Source organism: Grampus griseus, assembly GCF_964374135.1.
Source record: "Grampus griseus genome assembly, chromosome: 7".
NCBI lineage: Eukaryota > Metazoa > Chordata > Mammalia > Artiodactyla > Delphinidae > Grampus > Grampus griseus.
In genome coordinates this window covers 25,755,959-25,775,341 of record NC_139001.1, presented here as the reverse complement: position 1 = coordinate 25,775,341, position 19,383 = coordinate 25,755,959, and the positions used below count along the sequence as shown (strand labels likewise).

General features: G+C 37.0%; 1 protein-coding gene across 1 annotated transcript; it reads right to left on the bottom strand.

Annotated features, from left to right (window-relative positions):
• Positions 1-18,947: 18,947 nt before the first annotated feature.
• Positions 18,948-19,166, bottom strand: LOC309825027 (uncharacterized protein; the record flags this gene model as incomplete). The annotated part of the gene is made up of 1 exon (XM_082658358.1): positions 18,948-19,166. One exon carries the CDS (start codon positions 19,164-19,166, stop codon positions 18,948-18,950), a length of 219 nt encoding a protein of 72 aa, XP_082514484.1.
• Positions 19,167-19,383: the final 217 nt, after the last annotated feature.

Below are 19,383 nucleotides of genomic sequence, written 5' to 3'. Positions count from 1 at the left end.
ATTCATACCCTTGGAAGACTAAGATCCAGCAAATACATACAATAAGATACAGTTAAGATAAAAATGTAAACAAATAAAATGCTGTTTATTGATTCCCATGAAGGAAGAATAAAAAGAAGAATATTTTTGATTTCACTATGCCCTATGTAATTTAGAGTATAGATTAATAGATTTTTCAATAAACGTATTATTATAACCAATGTACACTCCCTTTCAATTTGGAGGAAAGCAAAGCTAATTTAACTAAAGCTAATCTTTCATTCCATATTCCACTCAGTTCTGAACACCTGTTTGAAGGCATGAAATAAATTTCAATCTATCCATGACAACGCAGAAATATGTATCTCCATCTTGTAGCTTAATTACATACATAAACTCTGTTAGTGACTCTTCCATTAAAAAATAGGAACTGCATCTCTTAGTGCTAAAAAGTGAAATTAGTTTCTTAAACTATTTTATTTGTTATTGACTCTGATGGTTATACAGAATACCAGTGGAAATTGGTTACTCCATAAATAGTGATTTACAGTTCTGTGTATGCTGGAACTCAAGAACATTTTTCTTAAATTGGCTTTATTGTTTTCTGGACAATGATTGTTCTTGCCAAGCATGACCTTGGTTCAGAAGATGGATTCTATTAGAGAACCAAAACAAGTCTGTTTTTAACCTTCTCTTCCTTCTTTTGCTCAAAGAAGAGTAGACAATGCATGCTCTACGGGAAACGTTGAATAACATGTCATGGTGTGAATGTCCTGTCACATCTTAAAGCTGAAAATTATTTTGAACAGTAGATTTGAGAGCTGATCAATTGGGATTGGTTTCAGTTTTCTACCTTATCTAAATGTTGGCCTCAGTGAACGAATGTCATTAATGTTAAAGGTATATACTAGATTGTATTGTTACCTAGGGATGGCTTGTTCCATATATCATCATATACTCAATACTAGAGTACAGTACTGGAGGATACCTGATTTTTTAAAAAAAATTATTGAAGTATAGTTGATTTACAATGTTGTGTTACTTTCTGCTATACAGCAAAGTGACTCAGTTATTCACATATATATTCTTTTTCATATTCTTTACCATTATGGTTTATCCCAGGATATTAAATACAGCTCCCCGTGCTATACAGTAGGACACTTTGGTTGATTTTTTTTATGCTGTTATTTTACAGAATCACTGAAGGCACAATCCACTAACCCTTCTGCCCAGTTAGGGCTTCCATCATTCCTATAAAGGTCGATGAGATATCCTAACTAAAAACTATTAGAAGCACAACGTTTGCATTCAAAATGATGAATGGTCACAGATAATTATTATTCTATTACTGGCTGAATATACTGCTTTTGTGCTTTTTTATTCTAGAACACTTGGAAAACAATTATTATTATACAATTATTGAAATATTTTAAGAGCTGTTAAGCAACTACTATGTTCTGAGAACTATGTTAAGCTGTTTAACTATATTATCTTTCATCATTTGTCCCATATAATTGATGGGGAAATTGAGAACTACAGAAAGTTACTGCCTTCTGTCAAAGCTCTGCTTTAGAAGTGGTAAGTGCTATGCCCCTTTCATACCACTGGATAAAGCAGATCTAGTGGCCAAATCTGTCAACGCTGAAATAGAGAGTCCCTCAGGAACCATCTCGTCAGGGAGAGGTGGGTTTGATATAAAACCATCGATGGTGTATGATAAATACAATAACAGTCAGCAAATGCAGTTAGAGAAGATAGGAAAGGACACACTATACTGCCTGCTAGAGAATGTAATATTTTCATAGAAAAAGTGATATTCATAAGGAAAAAGGAAACTTCAAGGAAATAGGAACGACAAGTAGAAAGGCACAGTGCTATGAAAATACCAGCTGTGTTTGGGGAAAAATGAGCAAATCAACTTGATTGGAGCACAGATTTGCCTCTGAGGCAGTTATAGGAGATGTGGCTGCAAGTGCATTTTCTGCCATCCTAAGAATTGTTGACTCCATATTTTAGACAGTGTGTCTGTGTGTGTGTGTGTGTGTGTGTGTGTGTGTGTGTCACTAGGGGAGGAAAAGGAATCAAAAGTTTTTGTTTCACACCAGTGAGAACGTTTGAACTCAGTATTAAGATCACCTGGCAGCAATGGGAGGGAAGATGGAAAGAGAAAGGAACAGGAGATATCTTAGGTGTGCCTGATAAGCCCTCGTTAGTGTTCGTTGCACAGTTTGAAAAATGGCTAATGCAAGCCTCTAATAAAACAAAGGCGTGAAGAGAGGAGAGATGGAGAATATTCAAGGGTGTTTTAGGATCAAATAATAAAATGTTAATAGGATTATTCTTCTAAATATCAGATTTTGCAAAGCAAAATGAAGATGTTTGTTAAAAATTTTGCTCATTGAAAGTACAAACTTGGTCATGGTATCAACAGAATGTTAGTGTTTTTCTTCTGATATGCATTACTAAAGGGCCTTACACAGGTCAATTTTCTGGGCAAAAGCTGGACAAAGAAATAACAGCTTTGCTTGTATAAGCAGTTTGAACTGAACTTAGCCTTACTGTGGAGAAGAACAGGGACAAAAATTATAGGTGATTATTATATTTGTAGGTAGTTAAAATGAAAAGATTTTTCAAGGCTTTTTGTTCAACTAAGGAAATTGAACAAGACAAAACAGGAAGAAACAAAATCCCATTTCCTCAGGAATACACTAATTATTTATATTATGCCATATCTAAAAGAAAAAAGTAGCTTTGATGCTTATCTCTCAAGGTTCTTTTGTTTGTGGATATTTTATATTTTTCTGTGAAAATCTGAAAACCCAAGTTGTTTGTACCTCCCGCATACAAAAAACTGTCACTGATTTATTTAAGAAATGAATGTGATTTTTTTCCCTTTCCCTCCCACTCCTATAGCACTTTTCCAAAGTTTGTGTTTTAATACTTTATTTTTTTAGAGCAGTTTTAGGTTTCTAATGAAATTGAGAGAAGCTACAGAGCTTTCCCATATAACCCCTGCCCCCACATACGCATAGCTTTCCGCACTGTCAACATCTCTCACCAGAATGGTACATTTGTTACCAAAGATGAACCTACTTTGATACATCATAATCACCCAGAGTCCATAGTTTACCTTAGGGTTCATTCTTGGTATCATGCATTCTATGGGTTTGATCAAATGTATACTGACATGTACTCATTATTTTAATATCATAGAGTATTTTCACTGCCCTAGAATTCCTCTATGTTCTGCCTAATTTATCTCCCATCCTTCCGACTCCTGGCAACCACTGATCTTTTTATTGTCTCCATTGTTGTGCTTTTTCCAGAATGTCTTATAGTTAGAATCATGCATTATGTATCCTTTTCAGATTGCTTCTTTCACTTAGCAATATGCATTTGTTTTCTCCATGTCTTTTTGTTGTTTGATAGATCTTGTTTTTTTTTTAGCACTGAATAGGATTCCATTGTCTGCATGTACCACCAGTGTTGTTTTCTTCTTAAGAAATATTGCAGACTCTTCATAGGTACTTGATTTAGTTTCTGTAAACTTGTTTTTAATATTATAACCTCTTCAGTGTTTATTCTCTATTCAATATCACAATAGAATTGGAATAACTATTTAATCACTTATATACATATATTTGATAAGAAGTCCCAGATTTCCTCTCCTTAAATTCTTAAGAGAGTCATTTTATATGATGAAAAGTAAATCATTTAAGTGTACTTTTTTGAATCTCTGAAAGATTCAGTTGCTCCAAATTTTCTAACCTGTACATTTTTTTTTAACATCTTTATTGGAGTATAATTGCTTTACAATGGTGTGTTAGTTTCTGCTTTATAACAAAGTGAATCAGCTATACATATACATATGTCCCCATATCTCCTCCCTCTTGCGTCTCCCTCCCACCCTCCCTATCCCACCCCTCCAAAGGTCACAAAGCACCGAGCTGATCTCCCTGTGCTATGTGGCTGCTTCCCACTAGCTATCTATTTTACATTTGGTAGTATATATAAGTCCATACCACTCTCTCACGTTGTCCCAGCTTACCCTTCGCCCACCCCATGTCCTCAAGTCCATTCTCTAGGTCTGCATCTTTATTCCTGTCCTGCCCCTAAGTTCTTCATAACCGTTTTTGCTTTTGGTTTCCATATATATGTTCTAACCTGTACCTTTTTATTTGAAGCTAAATTTTTCAATTTAGTATCTCAAGCTGTTTCCAAATCAATACCACTTTCTGGCAAGTCTACACTCTGCCATCAAAATATAAAATACATATATATTTTGCTTCTTTTCTGTGAAATTTGGTACAATACCAATATCATCAGTTATGCAAGTAAATAAGTTTTATTCTTTGATACTAGATATTGAATTTAAAATGTTTAAATCTTTGTAAAACTTGAGAGTTTAAAGTCTTCTTTAGAAATTTGCAAAATTTTGACTCAAAGTTATACTTACTAAAGTTTCACATTTTTGCTTATACCATATACACATTATATGCATATATTTTTTATTGTGATAGTAGAATGGTTTAACATATTTTCTGGAGATTAGTTCTGGAATTCTATGTCCAAAGTTATAATATGATATCTATGCTATGGAAAATAAGCAAATGAACATAATATCAGTGTGTACTATACGTTAAGAGTATGGTATACGTTTCAGGAACAATAGTAGGCACTTATGCTTATTGTTTCATTTAATACACTCAACAGCCTGGCAAAGTGACATTATCATCCTTATTTATAGTTCAGTAAACTAAGTTCTAAGGAGTTATCATTATTTCCAAGTCCATTCAACTAGCAAATAACAGAACCAGGAGTCAAACCCAGATGCATACTATTCTTTACACTGTGGAAAACCTACCTGTTCTATTATTGAGTGATAGGAAGCATGAGTACAATCGTCCTAGTGGGTGTGATCTCATTGTGATTTTGACTTTCATTTTCCTAATGACTGAGTATCTTTTCAAGTGCTTGTTGGACATTTGTATATCTTTTTTGGAGAAATATGTATTCAAGTCCTATGCTTATTTTAAAATTGGCTTCCTTTTATATTTTATTGTTGAGTTATAAGAGTTCTTTATATATTCTGGATACTACAGTTTTATCATGTATATAATTTATAAATCTTTTTCTCAGATATATGATTTGCAAATGATTTTCACTCAGTGTGTGTGTTTTGTTTTTTTTACTCTTTTGATGCACAGTTTTTAAGTTTGATGAAGTCCCATGTATCTGTTGTTTGTGTTTAATGGTGACATTACCAAATCCAAGATCATGAAGAGCCTAAAACTTTTATTCTAAGAGTTTTATAGTTTTCGCTCTTATATTTAGGTATTTAATCCATTTTTACTTCTTAATTTTTGTATATAGTGTGTGGTGATGGTGTAGCTTCTTTCTTTTGTATATGGTTTGATTTTTGACGTTTGTTTCAGTTTCAATAAATTTTTATGTGCTATTATAATTAACAACTCAGCAACAATAAATTAGCAACAATAAATCTTTATGTGCTATTATAATTAGCAACTTAAATATCCTGGAAATATATTATGTATGCCAATGAATGAATCTAAAATTTATTTGAGCACATAACACATGCTACTGTTCTAAAAGCTATACACATTCTCATTTATTCCTCAAATAAATCTATGAAGTACCTAATAAGAATAGAAAGCCAGAGCTAAAAATCCTCAAAATTCTCCATTGCAGTAGAAAGAATTTTTAAAAGACTTATGCTACTTATAGCTATTTAAATTAAAACATGTAAGATAGTGGAATGCATGTGAATATTTTATAATAGAGATTTTTGTTTATACAATTGTAACATGTCTCTAGCCTCAACAAAGAATACATAATAACCATGCATTCCTAATGCTGGCATACTGTGTAGCTTTCTCCATGTCAAAAACTTAAGTTCTAATAAAAAGTAATTATAACTGCATTTTTAAACCAATTCACTTCACAAATCCTAACAACAAATTAACATTGAAAAATTATGCCCTCTACAACTTGTATCAAAGAAGTCAAGTAAAGAAAATCCCCCAAAGAAAAAAAAAATCAAGAGATTTATTAAAGTTTATTATATGGTGATCATGGTTTTTGAATTATCTCAGAATTAAAAGTTTCAGGCACTTTGGCATGGTGGAATAAGCACTAGAATGAAAACAGCAGACTAAACTTCAAAAATTTACCTCTATCCTAACTAGTTAGAATATTTGAGGACAAGTCATATGACTTCTCTAAGTAGCAGATTTCTCCTACGTCAATAGGTAATGTCAAAAATATGATAGTACAACATTGTTCAGATTTCAGTTCTTCTACTTACTAGCTTGTAAAGTTGTATGACCTTAGAGATGTCTCAGAAGCACTATGACCCCGTTTCCTCATCTGTAAAATGAAGATTTCTATAGGCCAGATTTCTATAGCCATTTGTAATGCCTTGTACAAATTAGATATTTAAGAAATACTAGTTTCTTTCTTGCTTGTCTGTTTTGGCTCAATTTCTTCACAGTAAAATTAAAACTGTAAAGTGAGAATTTATTCCAGATGACATTACAAAGTTTTATCCAGTTTGAATATCCTGATTTTAAAAAGACAGCACAATTTAATCAATATACATATTATAGATCAAGATGTGGTAGAATAAAATCAATGAGAGAGCTTGATCTTTGTGGACATACAAATCTATTGCTTTCTTAGGACCCATATTAAAAGCTTACTTTAGGGAAAGACGTACATTCAATAGCAGGAAAATTTAGTGCTCTTTTAAATCCTTGAGTGGCCCATTCACAGCCTGCCTCTCTCCTTAACTATGGTTTTGGATTCTGCTTTTTGATATAATGGCTCTGGGCAAGAAAAAATGCATCTAGGATCCTTGAGGCACTTGGTACATCCACCTGCCCTTAGTGGAGGAGGGATCAGAGTTAAGCATGACTCACAAAGGGCAACAACTGAATGGGAGAGTTGAGACTGTGCTTGTAAAGTGCTGGATGAAGAGAAGAGGACCTGGATTATTTGAGGAAGCAGTGAGGCTGCTTCTCACTCACTGACAGGCAAAACCATAAGTGATAATTGGCAGTTCTTGGAAAGATCTAGGAAAGATCTGAAGTGGTAGTTAGGAAGGTGGGAAAGAATGTAGGCAGACAGAATTTTGAGGGTCTCTTGTTTACAGAGATCATGGTTTATTAATCTTTGTAGGACTTAATAGACTCCTGGCTCATAAGAGCCACTCTCTGTCTGTTAGTTAAATTCATGATAATCTTTAAGGAAGGAAATCTGAGGGAGGTGCATAAGTGTAGAGGGAAGCCATGATAATTGCCTGTACCAAGGGGTAGCTGGAGATCAGGGACTGTAATTGGTGGTTTGTAGTATCACAGCTCATTTGTTATCTCTTTCTCCTTTTCTCTGTCACACACACACACACGGACACATACAACCTGTAAGAAAAGCATTATTATCTTCTTTTTAAAGTTGAGGAAATTGAAGCTTGAAGGCTTTAAGTTATTTACCTACAGCTACTCAAAAAGTAAGTTGAAATAAGTATTCATGTTCAAGGTTGGCTGGCCCCAGATTTACCAGACCATCCCATTATTGCCTTGAATGTCCCTTCTCTTCCTCCAAGGTACTCACTAAACACCCAGGAAACGTGCCATTGAAAATGCATAATGAAACTTCTAAATATGATGAGGAACTTCTAAATATTCATCTTATTCAAATTCTTCTGATTATGATATTTACTGACTTGATATATAAACAATTTTAGAATGTGCAAAATTCGTGTGCCACATTTTATGTTCACTAGGCAAGCAGCATGGAAACTGCTGGTATTGATGGAATACCCTTCTTGTCACTAATCCATTTATATAAAAGAGCTTTATTAAGCAACAGTTTAAAGAAAACACAAAATATATAGAAAGGGATGACAATAAATGTACATATGACAGAAAACTGAAGAAGAGAAGACTATAGAATACTGCAAATACTTGGAGATATTTGGTTGGTAGGTTTTGGTTGTATTTAAAGATTTTTAGTAATGTTTTAATTCTAAATTAGTATAAGCAAGTGAAAATAATATAATACCACTGTTATGGAGATATTTTTAAGAAGTTTCTTATAAGGACTGTTTGTAAACTTCATCATCCATTGGTCCAGAAAAAACATGATGATATCATTTAATCATTCAATAATTGATGTTTTAATTTCTTTACACAAATGGTATTTTACCTTTTTTTTTGTTATCTCTTTTCTCTGGCATTTTCCAGTGTTGTCTTGATCGGATAATTAATGGCATAGGTGTTTATTTAAAAGTGTTTTCTGTTTCAGGATGCTTAAAAAATAATCCCATTCCTATTGCAGAAAACTCCACTTCAACAATTAACTATTAAGTGCTGGTATAAATTAAGGTTCTTTACAGGTAGATAAATGAATCTGTCATATATATAATTGCTAGGCAAAGTGGTTACACTTTTAGCCATTTTCATTGGTTTGCTAATGCAGCTTTCTGTTCTAAAATGATAAATCATCATTTGTTAAGAAATAGGTCTTCCCTCTGTAGCTAAGGAATATGTTTTCCATCTTAATATAGACTGTTCTAGGGTTTCAAAAAGACAAAGAGGGGACTCTTCACGGTGTAAAACAATGCCTTTTTTTCCTCTGCGATGCAGACTCCTGGTGGATGATTTATAATTATTCATGGCCCCAAAATAGTTTTAAGGAAAGAGATTTGCATGCTCCAGATGACAAGTAGTCACAGCTGAATACTATAACCCCAGAAAAAGTAACTCCTGAGGTGGAAGAAGTTGAAATCTATGTGAAATATGCAAAGAAAGTGTTTTAAGGATAGGTCACCTTTAAATTGCCTTTAAAAAGCGTACCGCTGGGGCTTCCCTGGTGGCGCAGTGGTTGAGAGTCTGCTGGCCTGATGCAGGAAACACGGGTTCGTGCCCCGGTCCGGGAAGATCCCACATGCCGCGGAGCTGCTAGGTCCGTGGCCGTGAGCCATGGCCGCTGAGCCTGTACGTCTGGAACCTGTGCTCCGTGCGGAAGAAACCACAACAGTGAGAGGCCCGCGTACCGCATAAAAAATAAAAAATAAAATGAAAGCGTACTGCTTTTATGCTATATCTACAGGGAGCCTCTGATTTTAGTGTTTGAATGAAAGGCTTTTCCTTTTTTCCTCTTTCTCTCTCTTTTTTTTTTTTTCTGCCTGTCTGCATGACATTGAAAACACAAATGTTTTCATGGGCAAATTAATATATTCTCTGGATAACCTCATGATACACTCTGAAGTTGAATGATTCAGCAATCTACCTCTCAGTTGGATACAATTAATTGAAGAGCCTGAGGCTAGGGTAAGCTTTAGTACTTGAATGTCAGTACTTGGTTCAGGAGTTTTATTTACATAATCTGTTTACTAATTGCTTACTTAGTGCATTTTCGGGATACTGAGGCTCAAACTGTCTGCCTTTTGAGTTGGCTTTCCCTTCCAGCTTGTGAGCCTAAAAGAAGGAAAAGACATTACCAGTGAATGAGGAAACAAAATGGTGACGCTCATTCATATGGTTATGAGTGAAAATATGTATCTTGGAGGTCTCAGTATCCCCCCAATCACTGTCTCCATCATTTTATGGACTTCAAACCTTTGCTTATGGAGGGGTTCTCGAACTGAAAAATCTCTGTGAATTTTGGAGTAGTAATTTTTCACCACCTCTGACCTCTTCATGATATTTAGTTTGTATTCTATTCACATTGTTGGCAGAAGCTTCGACTGGAGCCTTTAGTGTATAGTTGCCCATTTCAGGAAGTGCAGTTCTCAGAAAGGCCAAAGGTGTCTGCAACTAAAGAATAATTCAGAGAAATGAGGTAGAAAAAATAATCTCAAAATGCATTGCAGGGAGCTGTATTTGTAATCAAAATGTTAGTGGAGTTTACTTAAGGAAATAACTTAGAGCAAAGAGGTACTTGACCACTTGGTAAGATACTCAGAATATCACACAGGTAACAACAAGCATGATGGAGGATGTATAGAAATGCATAAAATGTATCTCAAGAATAAATTTATCTGTAAGAGAGTGGTTCTCTCTCTCTTTTATCCTCCCTCCCTCCTTCTCTTTCTTCATCTGTCTTGAGAGAAGGATATAGATAACACAGCGAAGTAGCTAGCTAACATATAGGATTTTTATAAAAATGTGACAGAGGAAAATTCATGATAAAATTTCATATTATGACACCTGATCATTATAGGATATCATTAAAACCATAATAAGTGACCCTCAATTTTTCCCAATTAAATTTACATCCTTCTGGATAACTTCAGAGGCTTACGGTGCTGTAGGTCATGATCCAATGGGAGAAAAGTACAGAGGCTATAAGCAGGAACAAGAAGATGGACTGTTTGCAGATGTAGTTATTAAGCATTCCTGCCATTAGAGATGTAAGCTGACTCTGTTATGGATATTCTACTAATGAGAAGCTTAGATTTAGAAGAGGAGACATTTTAAAATAAAAATATTTAATGAAAGAGCTAATTACATCGTAATAGTTTGGCAAAAGGCCTGTGTTTTTCATCTTCACTCATTTTTAATGTCCTTCCTGAAAACGTCCTCTAAAATTTTTATCTATGGTCTGTTAGACCTGCGCAGTCTCCTAGGAGTTTCGACTCGCCCAGGAAACAACAAGAGTCGGCAGTCGATGCAAAACGCAAGAGGTTTATTGAAGGCCGGTGCACCGGGGTTCCTTGGTCCTCACGCAGGAGGTCGAAGAAGGAACCCTTTTGGGCGCGAATATGTCAGTTTTATAGGTTCCCACTTCCCCGTATGTAAATTATAGATTTGGTTGTGTTCTCCTGCTGATTGGTCCCGGCTTAGGCTCGAACCAGAGAGGGAACTTGTCCCCAGCTGCCTGATTGGTCTTTGACAGACACCTATTTTGTTTATCTCCCTCCATCTCCCCAGCTGCCTGATTGGTCTTTGACAGACACCTATTTTGTTTATCTCCCTCCATCTCCCCAGCTGCCTGATTGGTCTTTGACAGACACCTTTTTTACATTTTGTTTATCTCCCTCCATCTCGGAAGGGGGCCGGACCTCCTGGAAATTCACCCATTGTCTAAGAAGCCCCTATTGTCTGGAGAGTTCTTAATCATTAGCTGGAACAATGTCCCTCGAGTCCCACAGGTCCTCAACTCATTCAATTATCTAGTTTAAAACTCATTCTGGCTAGGAAGAACTGCATATTTAAATTCTTAATAAGAGAATGGCTTCTCATTCCCTCAATATTTATATAGCCATTTGTCCTATATTAACTGATGTGACTAAAAACACTGGGCTGGACAAGTATGGAGGATGAAGGAAGGGAAGAATGGATGACTTTCCACCTCGTCATCAAAATAAAGTTGAATCATCAATTCAGTTTTGCAACCATTATGACTGAGAATGTGGAAGACCCCAAGTGAGCCTGAGGGAGCCTCCTGGTTAAATTGTGGTGGGAGCATGGAAATATTTCCCTGCTCCAGGCACTGCCTCTTGACAAATCTCATTATATCACAATCATATTCTTACTTTCAATGTATCATGCTACTTCCATTCTTTCTTAAGTATATCGCATAGCTTATCTATTGGTTCTATTTATTTTCTGCCCACGTAAACCTCTTCCACCTATACACTCCCTCCCCACATACATCAGATTGGGACACATTTGAAGTTACATTCATTATTAATACCAGTTTAAAGGAGAAACAAATCTCTTTTTTGTAATGCCTCCTAAGTAGTCCTCTTTATTGTATTGTACAACCTATTCAAAATTCTGGGCTACACTGAAAATTCAGTGTATGTAATCTCTGATTATGACTGGCTCCAATAACTAATTGTTTCAAATATGTTTCAGCAAAGTAATTTAATTAGAATTTGAATTAATGCTTATTTGAAGCCAACATTCAGATTTTATTTCTGAAAATAGTGCCATCCTTTATGATGAAGGAAAATACATAATGAATGACTGTTGTGATGTTTCAAAATGAATTTGGTATTTTAAGACATTCAGGAGGTAGGGAGTAGATAGCGATGAAAGAAGAGAGATGGAAAGAACAGCAGGTCTTTGTAGCATTGTGAGGTTGGCTGATGTAGCATTGTGAGGTTGGCTGATACATTTGGGGAGCTCACTGTGTTACCCTAGTTTATTGGGAAATTCTTTTCTTTATCACTCAGGCTCACAGGAACATGTAGCAGAATTTAATCTTTCTTTGGTGACATTCTGCATTCTGACTCAAAAGGACTTCTTTAAATGCTAATGTGTCTTCCTTACAACTGTTTCCTAGAGCAAATTCCCTGAGTGGAATTCAGGTTGCTTCCTTAGTAAAAGATGATTTCTTGATCTTCATTCAGAGAAGTCTTATTTCTAGCAGGAGTCTCAGGTGAGGCTCTCAGTTTACTTTTCAGTTTACTTTTATCTCCTCACTTAGAAACAAATCAGACGATAGGATTTTTTTTTTTCCCAGTCATTTTATCATTGATGTGAGAAAGAGCTCTAATGCTGCTTAGAATTTAATTACTCTCTAGAATATATGTATAGAAAATAATGGCTTTTGCAAAGCTAAACAGCTTCTTTGTCAGTTTTAGTTCCAGCTTTGTTACTTAAAAATATGCCTGTTGATGCTTGGAAGTCTGTCTTTGGGTATCGTTTGCAGCTAGCTTTTCCTACGTTTCTAAAATTGCTGAGCTCCAGTATAGTGATTCTTACTCCCTTCAGGCTTTTGAGTTGAAAATGATAAAGTCAGTAAAATATGGCTGACAAAAATGGACATCGTTTGGGTGCCAGTTGTATACAAGAGAATCTTCTAATCACAAGAGTTCTTTTATTTGTTGATTGAGATAACACGATTTTTTAATGAAGGAAAGAAAATCAATGTTTCCATAGAAATAATTTCTCTTGGGACTTCTTGACATGGTTGTGACATGCAGAAATGATGGATGCCCATCCTGAAATATTTCAGTGACCAGACCTTTTCTTTTCAATTAGACACTGTATTTTTTGTTTTGTTTTGTTTTGGTAAATCAAGTGCTGGGTTGCAAGTCAGGACTTCTGGGATCTGTTCTTCATCTCACTGCAAGTTTATGCATCTGTCACTTTATTGCATTCAATTTAACACTTTCTGGTACCCTTTATTATTTTTAGATCTAATTAGGCAAGACTTTTACCCACCCAACAATCTTGAAAGCTCACTGAGGGTGCATGAGGTCTCATAATGCATTAATACATCAGGAAAGATCTCTCCAGATCTGAGCCTGGAGAAGATACTTGATAAAAATTATTGAATGAATGAATGAATCAGAATAAAAATGAATGAAAGAAAAATAACAAATGAACTATTTTATTAACTTGATGTCTCTGTGTAAAGATATCTACCATATGTAATCTCATATGGAATGGTAGATACAAATAAAGTGACTACAAATTCTTTGCTGCTTTCCTACTTTTGAAACTATGATAATGTGATGAAACTTATCTTACTGATTGGCTTGACTACTAGGATTCCTAAGTGATATTCCTGAACTTCTCAGGCTGAGTCATTAGAAGGTTTGCATATACCGCCTGGATCTCCCAGAACACTCTCTATTGGAGCCCAGTCACCATGTCATGAGAAGCCCAAATCCCATGGAGATACATGGGCTGGTTGTCTTTGGAAGCCCCAGCTGAACCCTCAGCTTTAAAAAAGAAAAAGAAAACAAACCAGCATCAATTGTGGTCATGTGTATCAGGATGGATTCAATCAAAAGAGACAAACCATACAATTATCTGAACAGGGAAAGTTTAATATAAAGAGTTAGTAACTATAACAAATTGGAGTAATAAGGGATGGACTTATAGTACAAAACAAAGAAAATACAAAGAATATAGGACTACAACAGTTACAACACATGATACAGTAGCAGATGTATTATATAATGTGATATGTAATAATCGTTGCCACTAGGGTTGGGATGGTGTGCCCAAAATAGAGCTGGCTTCCCCTTCCCCAGCCCTGTCCCTGGCCTGGGCTGAGATACAGACCTCATTAGAGAAGGCACACAGTTGAATAACAGAGAATTTCTGGAAATTGCCAGAAGTCTGTCCTCTAGGGAATCAGGGAAAAGTGATCACAGGGAGATGTCCTGCTGAAAATACTTCTACTATAAAATCACCCAAGATGTGTGCTGGATGAAGCTGATTCTGCTGGGTGCTGCGGACCTCCATGCACTGCAGGAGCCCAGTAAATAAGCACACAGAACCTGGAAGCAAAATCCTTTCCTCCTTCAGTGTCTCTCCAGTGACTTCTGCTGACTAAGCTGTCATTCCACCTGGCATACAAAATATATGTATATATTTAAAGGACCCAGATCCAATTTCACAGAGCAGACAAAAAGGGAGAATTTGGAACTGAGTCAATAAATTGGTACATCATGAGAGTGTCTTGGACAAGCTGCCCAGTCCAGACTTCAGTCACCTCCAGATCTGGCTATGTGAGAGTTACTGCATCAGAAGCCAAACATGAGAACCACCTGAGTCAACACCAAGAACTATGAGAGATAATAATCAACTGTCACTGTAACCCACTGTATTATGGGGTGTGTTTATTATACAGCAATAGATAACTGGAACATATCTTATCAAGGTGTCCTGATAACTTGTTTTAGCTTTCCTTTGCTTTAGCTTTGCACCTTGAGACACCTTATAGAATTTTGAAATTCTGCTTTTTCAAGTCCTCAGCTGTGGTTTAGAGATTTACCTTTCATTAATGAGAACAACAGCCTGGAAAACATAAATCTGCTTGCACTATAGAACTGAACCATAATGTCTCAACATTGTAATTTGAAGATCTTTTGGATGACATGTTGAGAGAATGCTTTGTGGACAGAATTCCTCATGAAGTGGCCCAGTAATATATCTCATGAAGCACCTTTATTATTTATAATGGATTGGAAAAGGCTCTACTTAGTGTACCAATATCACTGCATATTACAAAAATTAAAGTAGCAGCAATTAATAAAGTTGTATCTCTATATCATATGTAAGGAAGTCTTGCCAAGGGGGATAAGCTAATACAGGAAGAGTACCCTCTACACTGACTATACATTAATAGCAACATACTGACAAAAGCTCAAATGAGTCACATGTTTGCCCTGACTATAGATTCAAGGACATATGATGACTCACTCAGAATAACTACTGTGACATAGTATGTGGGAAAACATATTCGAACTCCAGAATATAGATCTGATCAGCACTGAAGATTACTCCTGGGCTTCCCTGGTGGTGCAGTGGTTGAGAGTCCGCCTGCCGATGCAGGGGACACGGGTTCGTGCCCCGGTCCGGGAAGATCCCACATGCCGCGGAGCGGCTGGGCCCGTGAGCCATGGCCACTGGACCTGCACGTCCGGAGCCTGTGCTCCACAATGGGGCAGGCCATGGCAGTGAGAGGCCCATGTACCGCAAAAAAAAAAAAAAAAAAAAAAAAAAAAGATTACTCCTGGGAGACTACAAAGCAACAGAATCATTGGAGTACTTATTTCTCTAGAAGTGTTTGACTTTTTCTACCACAATGTTTGGAAATATCACCAGGGCCAGAGAGTACAGACAGTAATAAGTTTTCTCTGGTCACCATAATCAGTGAATTTAGTGGCCGGCATTTTGCTTGCTTCCACTGGTTTTCAAATTGTGAATACATAGAGTCCACAGGTTTCCACAGGGTGGGAAGTTGTGAAGGGAAGATCCTTAGCCATCAGACTGCAAATTCAGATTTTTTATGTCTTATGATTGGGATATTCTCATCTTCCCACCTTCCCTCATCTGTGGTCTGACCCGCTTCTGCACCCATTTCTCCTGCATAACAGAGGAGCCTGATTTCTCCAGTTGTGTTGTGGGAGTGGGGAGGGGTTATCAGTAATAACTCCAGTTCAGCAAATGGAAACTAGAACAATTCCTGGGAAAACAAGATATATGAGCATCCTACTTAGTCACTTACTAATTGACTTTACTTCTCCAGATATCGTCCCACTTTCCTGCAACATTAATCCCTACCCCTTCTCACTCTATACTATTCCTATCATCATCAATGCATGTCTGATACATTTCCTTGTTTAAAAAAAAAAACAGAAACAAAAAAACATGCCCCTTCAGCCCCTCCAGTACAATGTCATTTCTAGACTCTTTTTTAAAATCTCTCTCTCTCTCTCTCACACACACACAATTTCCACTTCTTTATTTCTAATTTTCTCTTACCCTACTTTAATACTGACTTCCAAAACCATATCTCAACTAACATTACTGTTGAGATAACTGGCATACGAATCCAAAGGATGCTTTTCTGATATCACCTTGCTAGATTTTCAGCAATGATCCACACAGATGACTATTTCCTCCTTGAAACACTTCTCTCTGCTTTAGGAATAACATGCCCTCTTATTTTTCCTTTCCTGCCACCTTGCTTTTTCTTCAGTTTTCTCTACTTGACTATTCAGGATAAAGTTCCTCTAAGCTTTGTCCTCAGCTGCTTTTTCTTTTCCTGCTACACTTCTGGCTAGGTGATCTCATTCATTTCTATGACTTTCAAAATCACTTATAGGCTGGTGACTCACAGATTTATATTTCTTATCCAGACTTTTTTCTGAGCTCTAAATTTATATCTCTAACTTGCCTATTTGAATGTCAGAGGAAATTCCAAATTTGCACACTGAAAACAAGACACATCCATTTCATTCACACTCTATCCAATCTAATTATCCCCACCGTTTCCATATTCAAATAAATGTCACCATTGCCACCCATTACTAATGTTAGAAATTTGTAAATAATTCTTAACCTTTCCCTTTCCTGGCCCTTCATATTTCATTTACTTATACCAGCTGTGCCTTCAAAACATATATGTCCAATTTTTCCATGTCTCCACTGCTACCACTTGAGTCCAAACCATTATCTATTGTTTAGTCCACGAGAATAGTTTCTTAATAACTATTTCCTCCTTTACTCTTGCCTCCCCCTATCCATTTTCTACACTCAAACTATATGTTTTAAAAATATTTATGGGAGGTTGTATTATGCTACTGCTTAAAACTCTTTAATGGTTTCCCATTGCCCTTAGAATAAGATTTAATTTGTGACCATGATCTTCAAGGCTCTGAGTGATCTGTCCCCTGCCTAAACTTCCCTTCTCTTCTTGCCATTCTGCCCCTTGCAACATTTCACTCTCCAGTCTCTTCTCTTAGTTCCTAGGCTGTTCCATACCCTTCACCAACTCAAGGTATCCAATTACCTAAAGGGTCATTCTACCTGGAGGGGTATTCCTCAGGCCTTTCTCATATGAAGGATTGAAAACCATCTAAATAACCATCAGAACAATTAAGTACATCGTAGCCAATTCACACTGTTAACCAGTATTCAGCAGTTATAAGGATAAGGTAGAATTTTATATATTTTATGGAAAAATCTCTGATCATATTATTGAGTGTAAAAAGTAGGTTGTTTACAACTTCCTGTGAATCTGTAATTATTTCAAAATAAGTTAAGAAATAAGTTGCAGAAAACATAAAATATGTATAAAATACATTAAAATATAAAAACGTATTAAAAACAAAAAGCGTATGTCTTAATGTACATTTTTAAAAGCAAGAAAACAGAATGAAAAATTTCACACCAAGCTGCTAACAGAACTTTCTACCTTAGTGGCAGTGGGCTGTATAATTCAAGGGAGGCTTGCACTTTTTACACTATATACATTTGCTATTATTATTTTTTTATTTTTTGCGGTACTCGGGCCTCTCACTGTTGTGGCCTCTCCCGTTGCGGAGCACAGGCTCTGGACACGCAGGCTCAGCGGCCATGGCTCATGGGCCCAGCTGCTCCGCGGCATGTGGGACCTTCCCAGACCGAGGCACGAACCCGTGTCGCCTGCATCGGCAGGCAGACTCTCAACCACTGCGCCACCAGGGAAGCCCAAGATAAGCATTTTAATTTAATAACAAAGTTAAACCTAGCACCCTTATAATAAAATAAATACTGTATGTAATAAGGAATTTTTTTCATGGGAGAAAACTCCAGTTCACCAACAGTGCAAATGAATAGCAGCATTTTCAAAGTTGAAATTAAATTGTGTAAACACACACCCACCTGCCACAGTGAACACGCACTTCTGTTGCGCCCTCCCCACCCAGGGCAGAAAAGAGCTCCTGCTGAGTCTCTTTCAGATTCCGAATCAGAAAAGCTGCCCTGACTTCTAGGCCAAGGGCTGGGAAGACAAGTGCAGGACAAGGAGATCAACATGTTTGAATGGGACCAATTCTTCTTCAGATGAGCCAAGTGCTAACACTTCCAGCCACCCCCAGTGCCTCCCAGCCCAAGGGTGCCCGTGGTCACAGGCCTAGCTGGTGTGACACTGACTTCAGTGCGGGCATCTGAGTGCAGAGCTCCTTGAAGAGGAGGAGTGGCAGTCTGTGTTCCCCACAGCTGACACTGCTTTGCAAACGGAGCATCTAGGCCAACTCAGGATAAAAACATTTGTGATTCTTAACCCGTTGTGACCAAATGGATCTTAAGTAGGGAATGTCTACATGTTGTCTTACTCTTCTTAATATTTTCAAGCATTAATGATTATTCCTTTCCAGTGTGGCTTTTACATCACTCACAAAGTCATGTTTTATTTCTCGTGAACACTCCATCTTTACACTGAACCTTGGAGCTTCAGGTCTTACTTTCAACAAGTACAGCCAGATATAAAAAGAACACTGAGAAGCAGGCTCAAGTGGCCAAATACTTGCATTACAGTGTTAGGATAAGATAATGGCTAGATGTCTTTTCTAAATCGTTCAGCATTTACCAACTGTCCAGACCAAAGATCACTTCCAAGTAGTAAAGTTCTGATTCCAACTTCTCCACTGACCCACGTGCAACACGACTTATTCTGTTCCCAAATGCTCGTGGGAGGGCTTGCTTGCTTGGCCGTCACCGGCACCAAACGGGCTTGTAGACGCAAAATGCCGTAAGGATCACGGTCACCAGCAGGATGCTGAAAATGGTTCCCATCAACATCAGGTTCTGCCCACGCAGCACCGCGTACTGTCGGCTCCGCTCTGGCGGCTCCACGGGGTGTGGGGCCTCCACCCGTCCCAGCAAGAGGCTGCACAGTCTGAGGCAAAGCCACCGCCACCCTGGACGCAGCATCTCCCCAGCCCGGCGGTGGAGAGCTACCCCCCTAGTTATTTATATCAAAGCTATTTCTGTATATTTAATTTTCTGAAGTCAAATAATGTATTACATTTTATCTGTAAAAAATATTGGACTTTTTTGTAACTCTGTAAATACTAGGAAGAGAGGCTTTTCACAATAGAATACCAAGTTCCTACAATAGGTAATTTTAAAGTTTCATGCATGAGTGAGT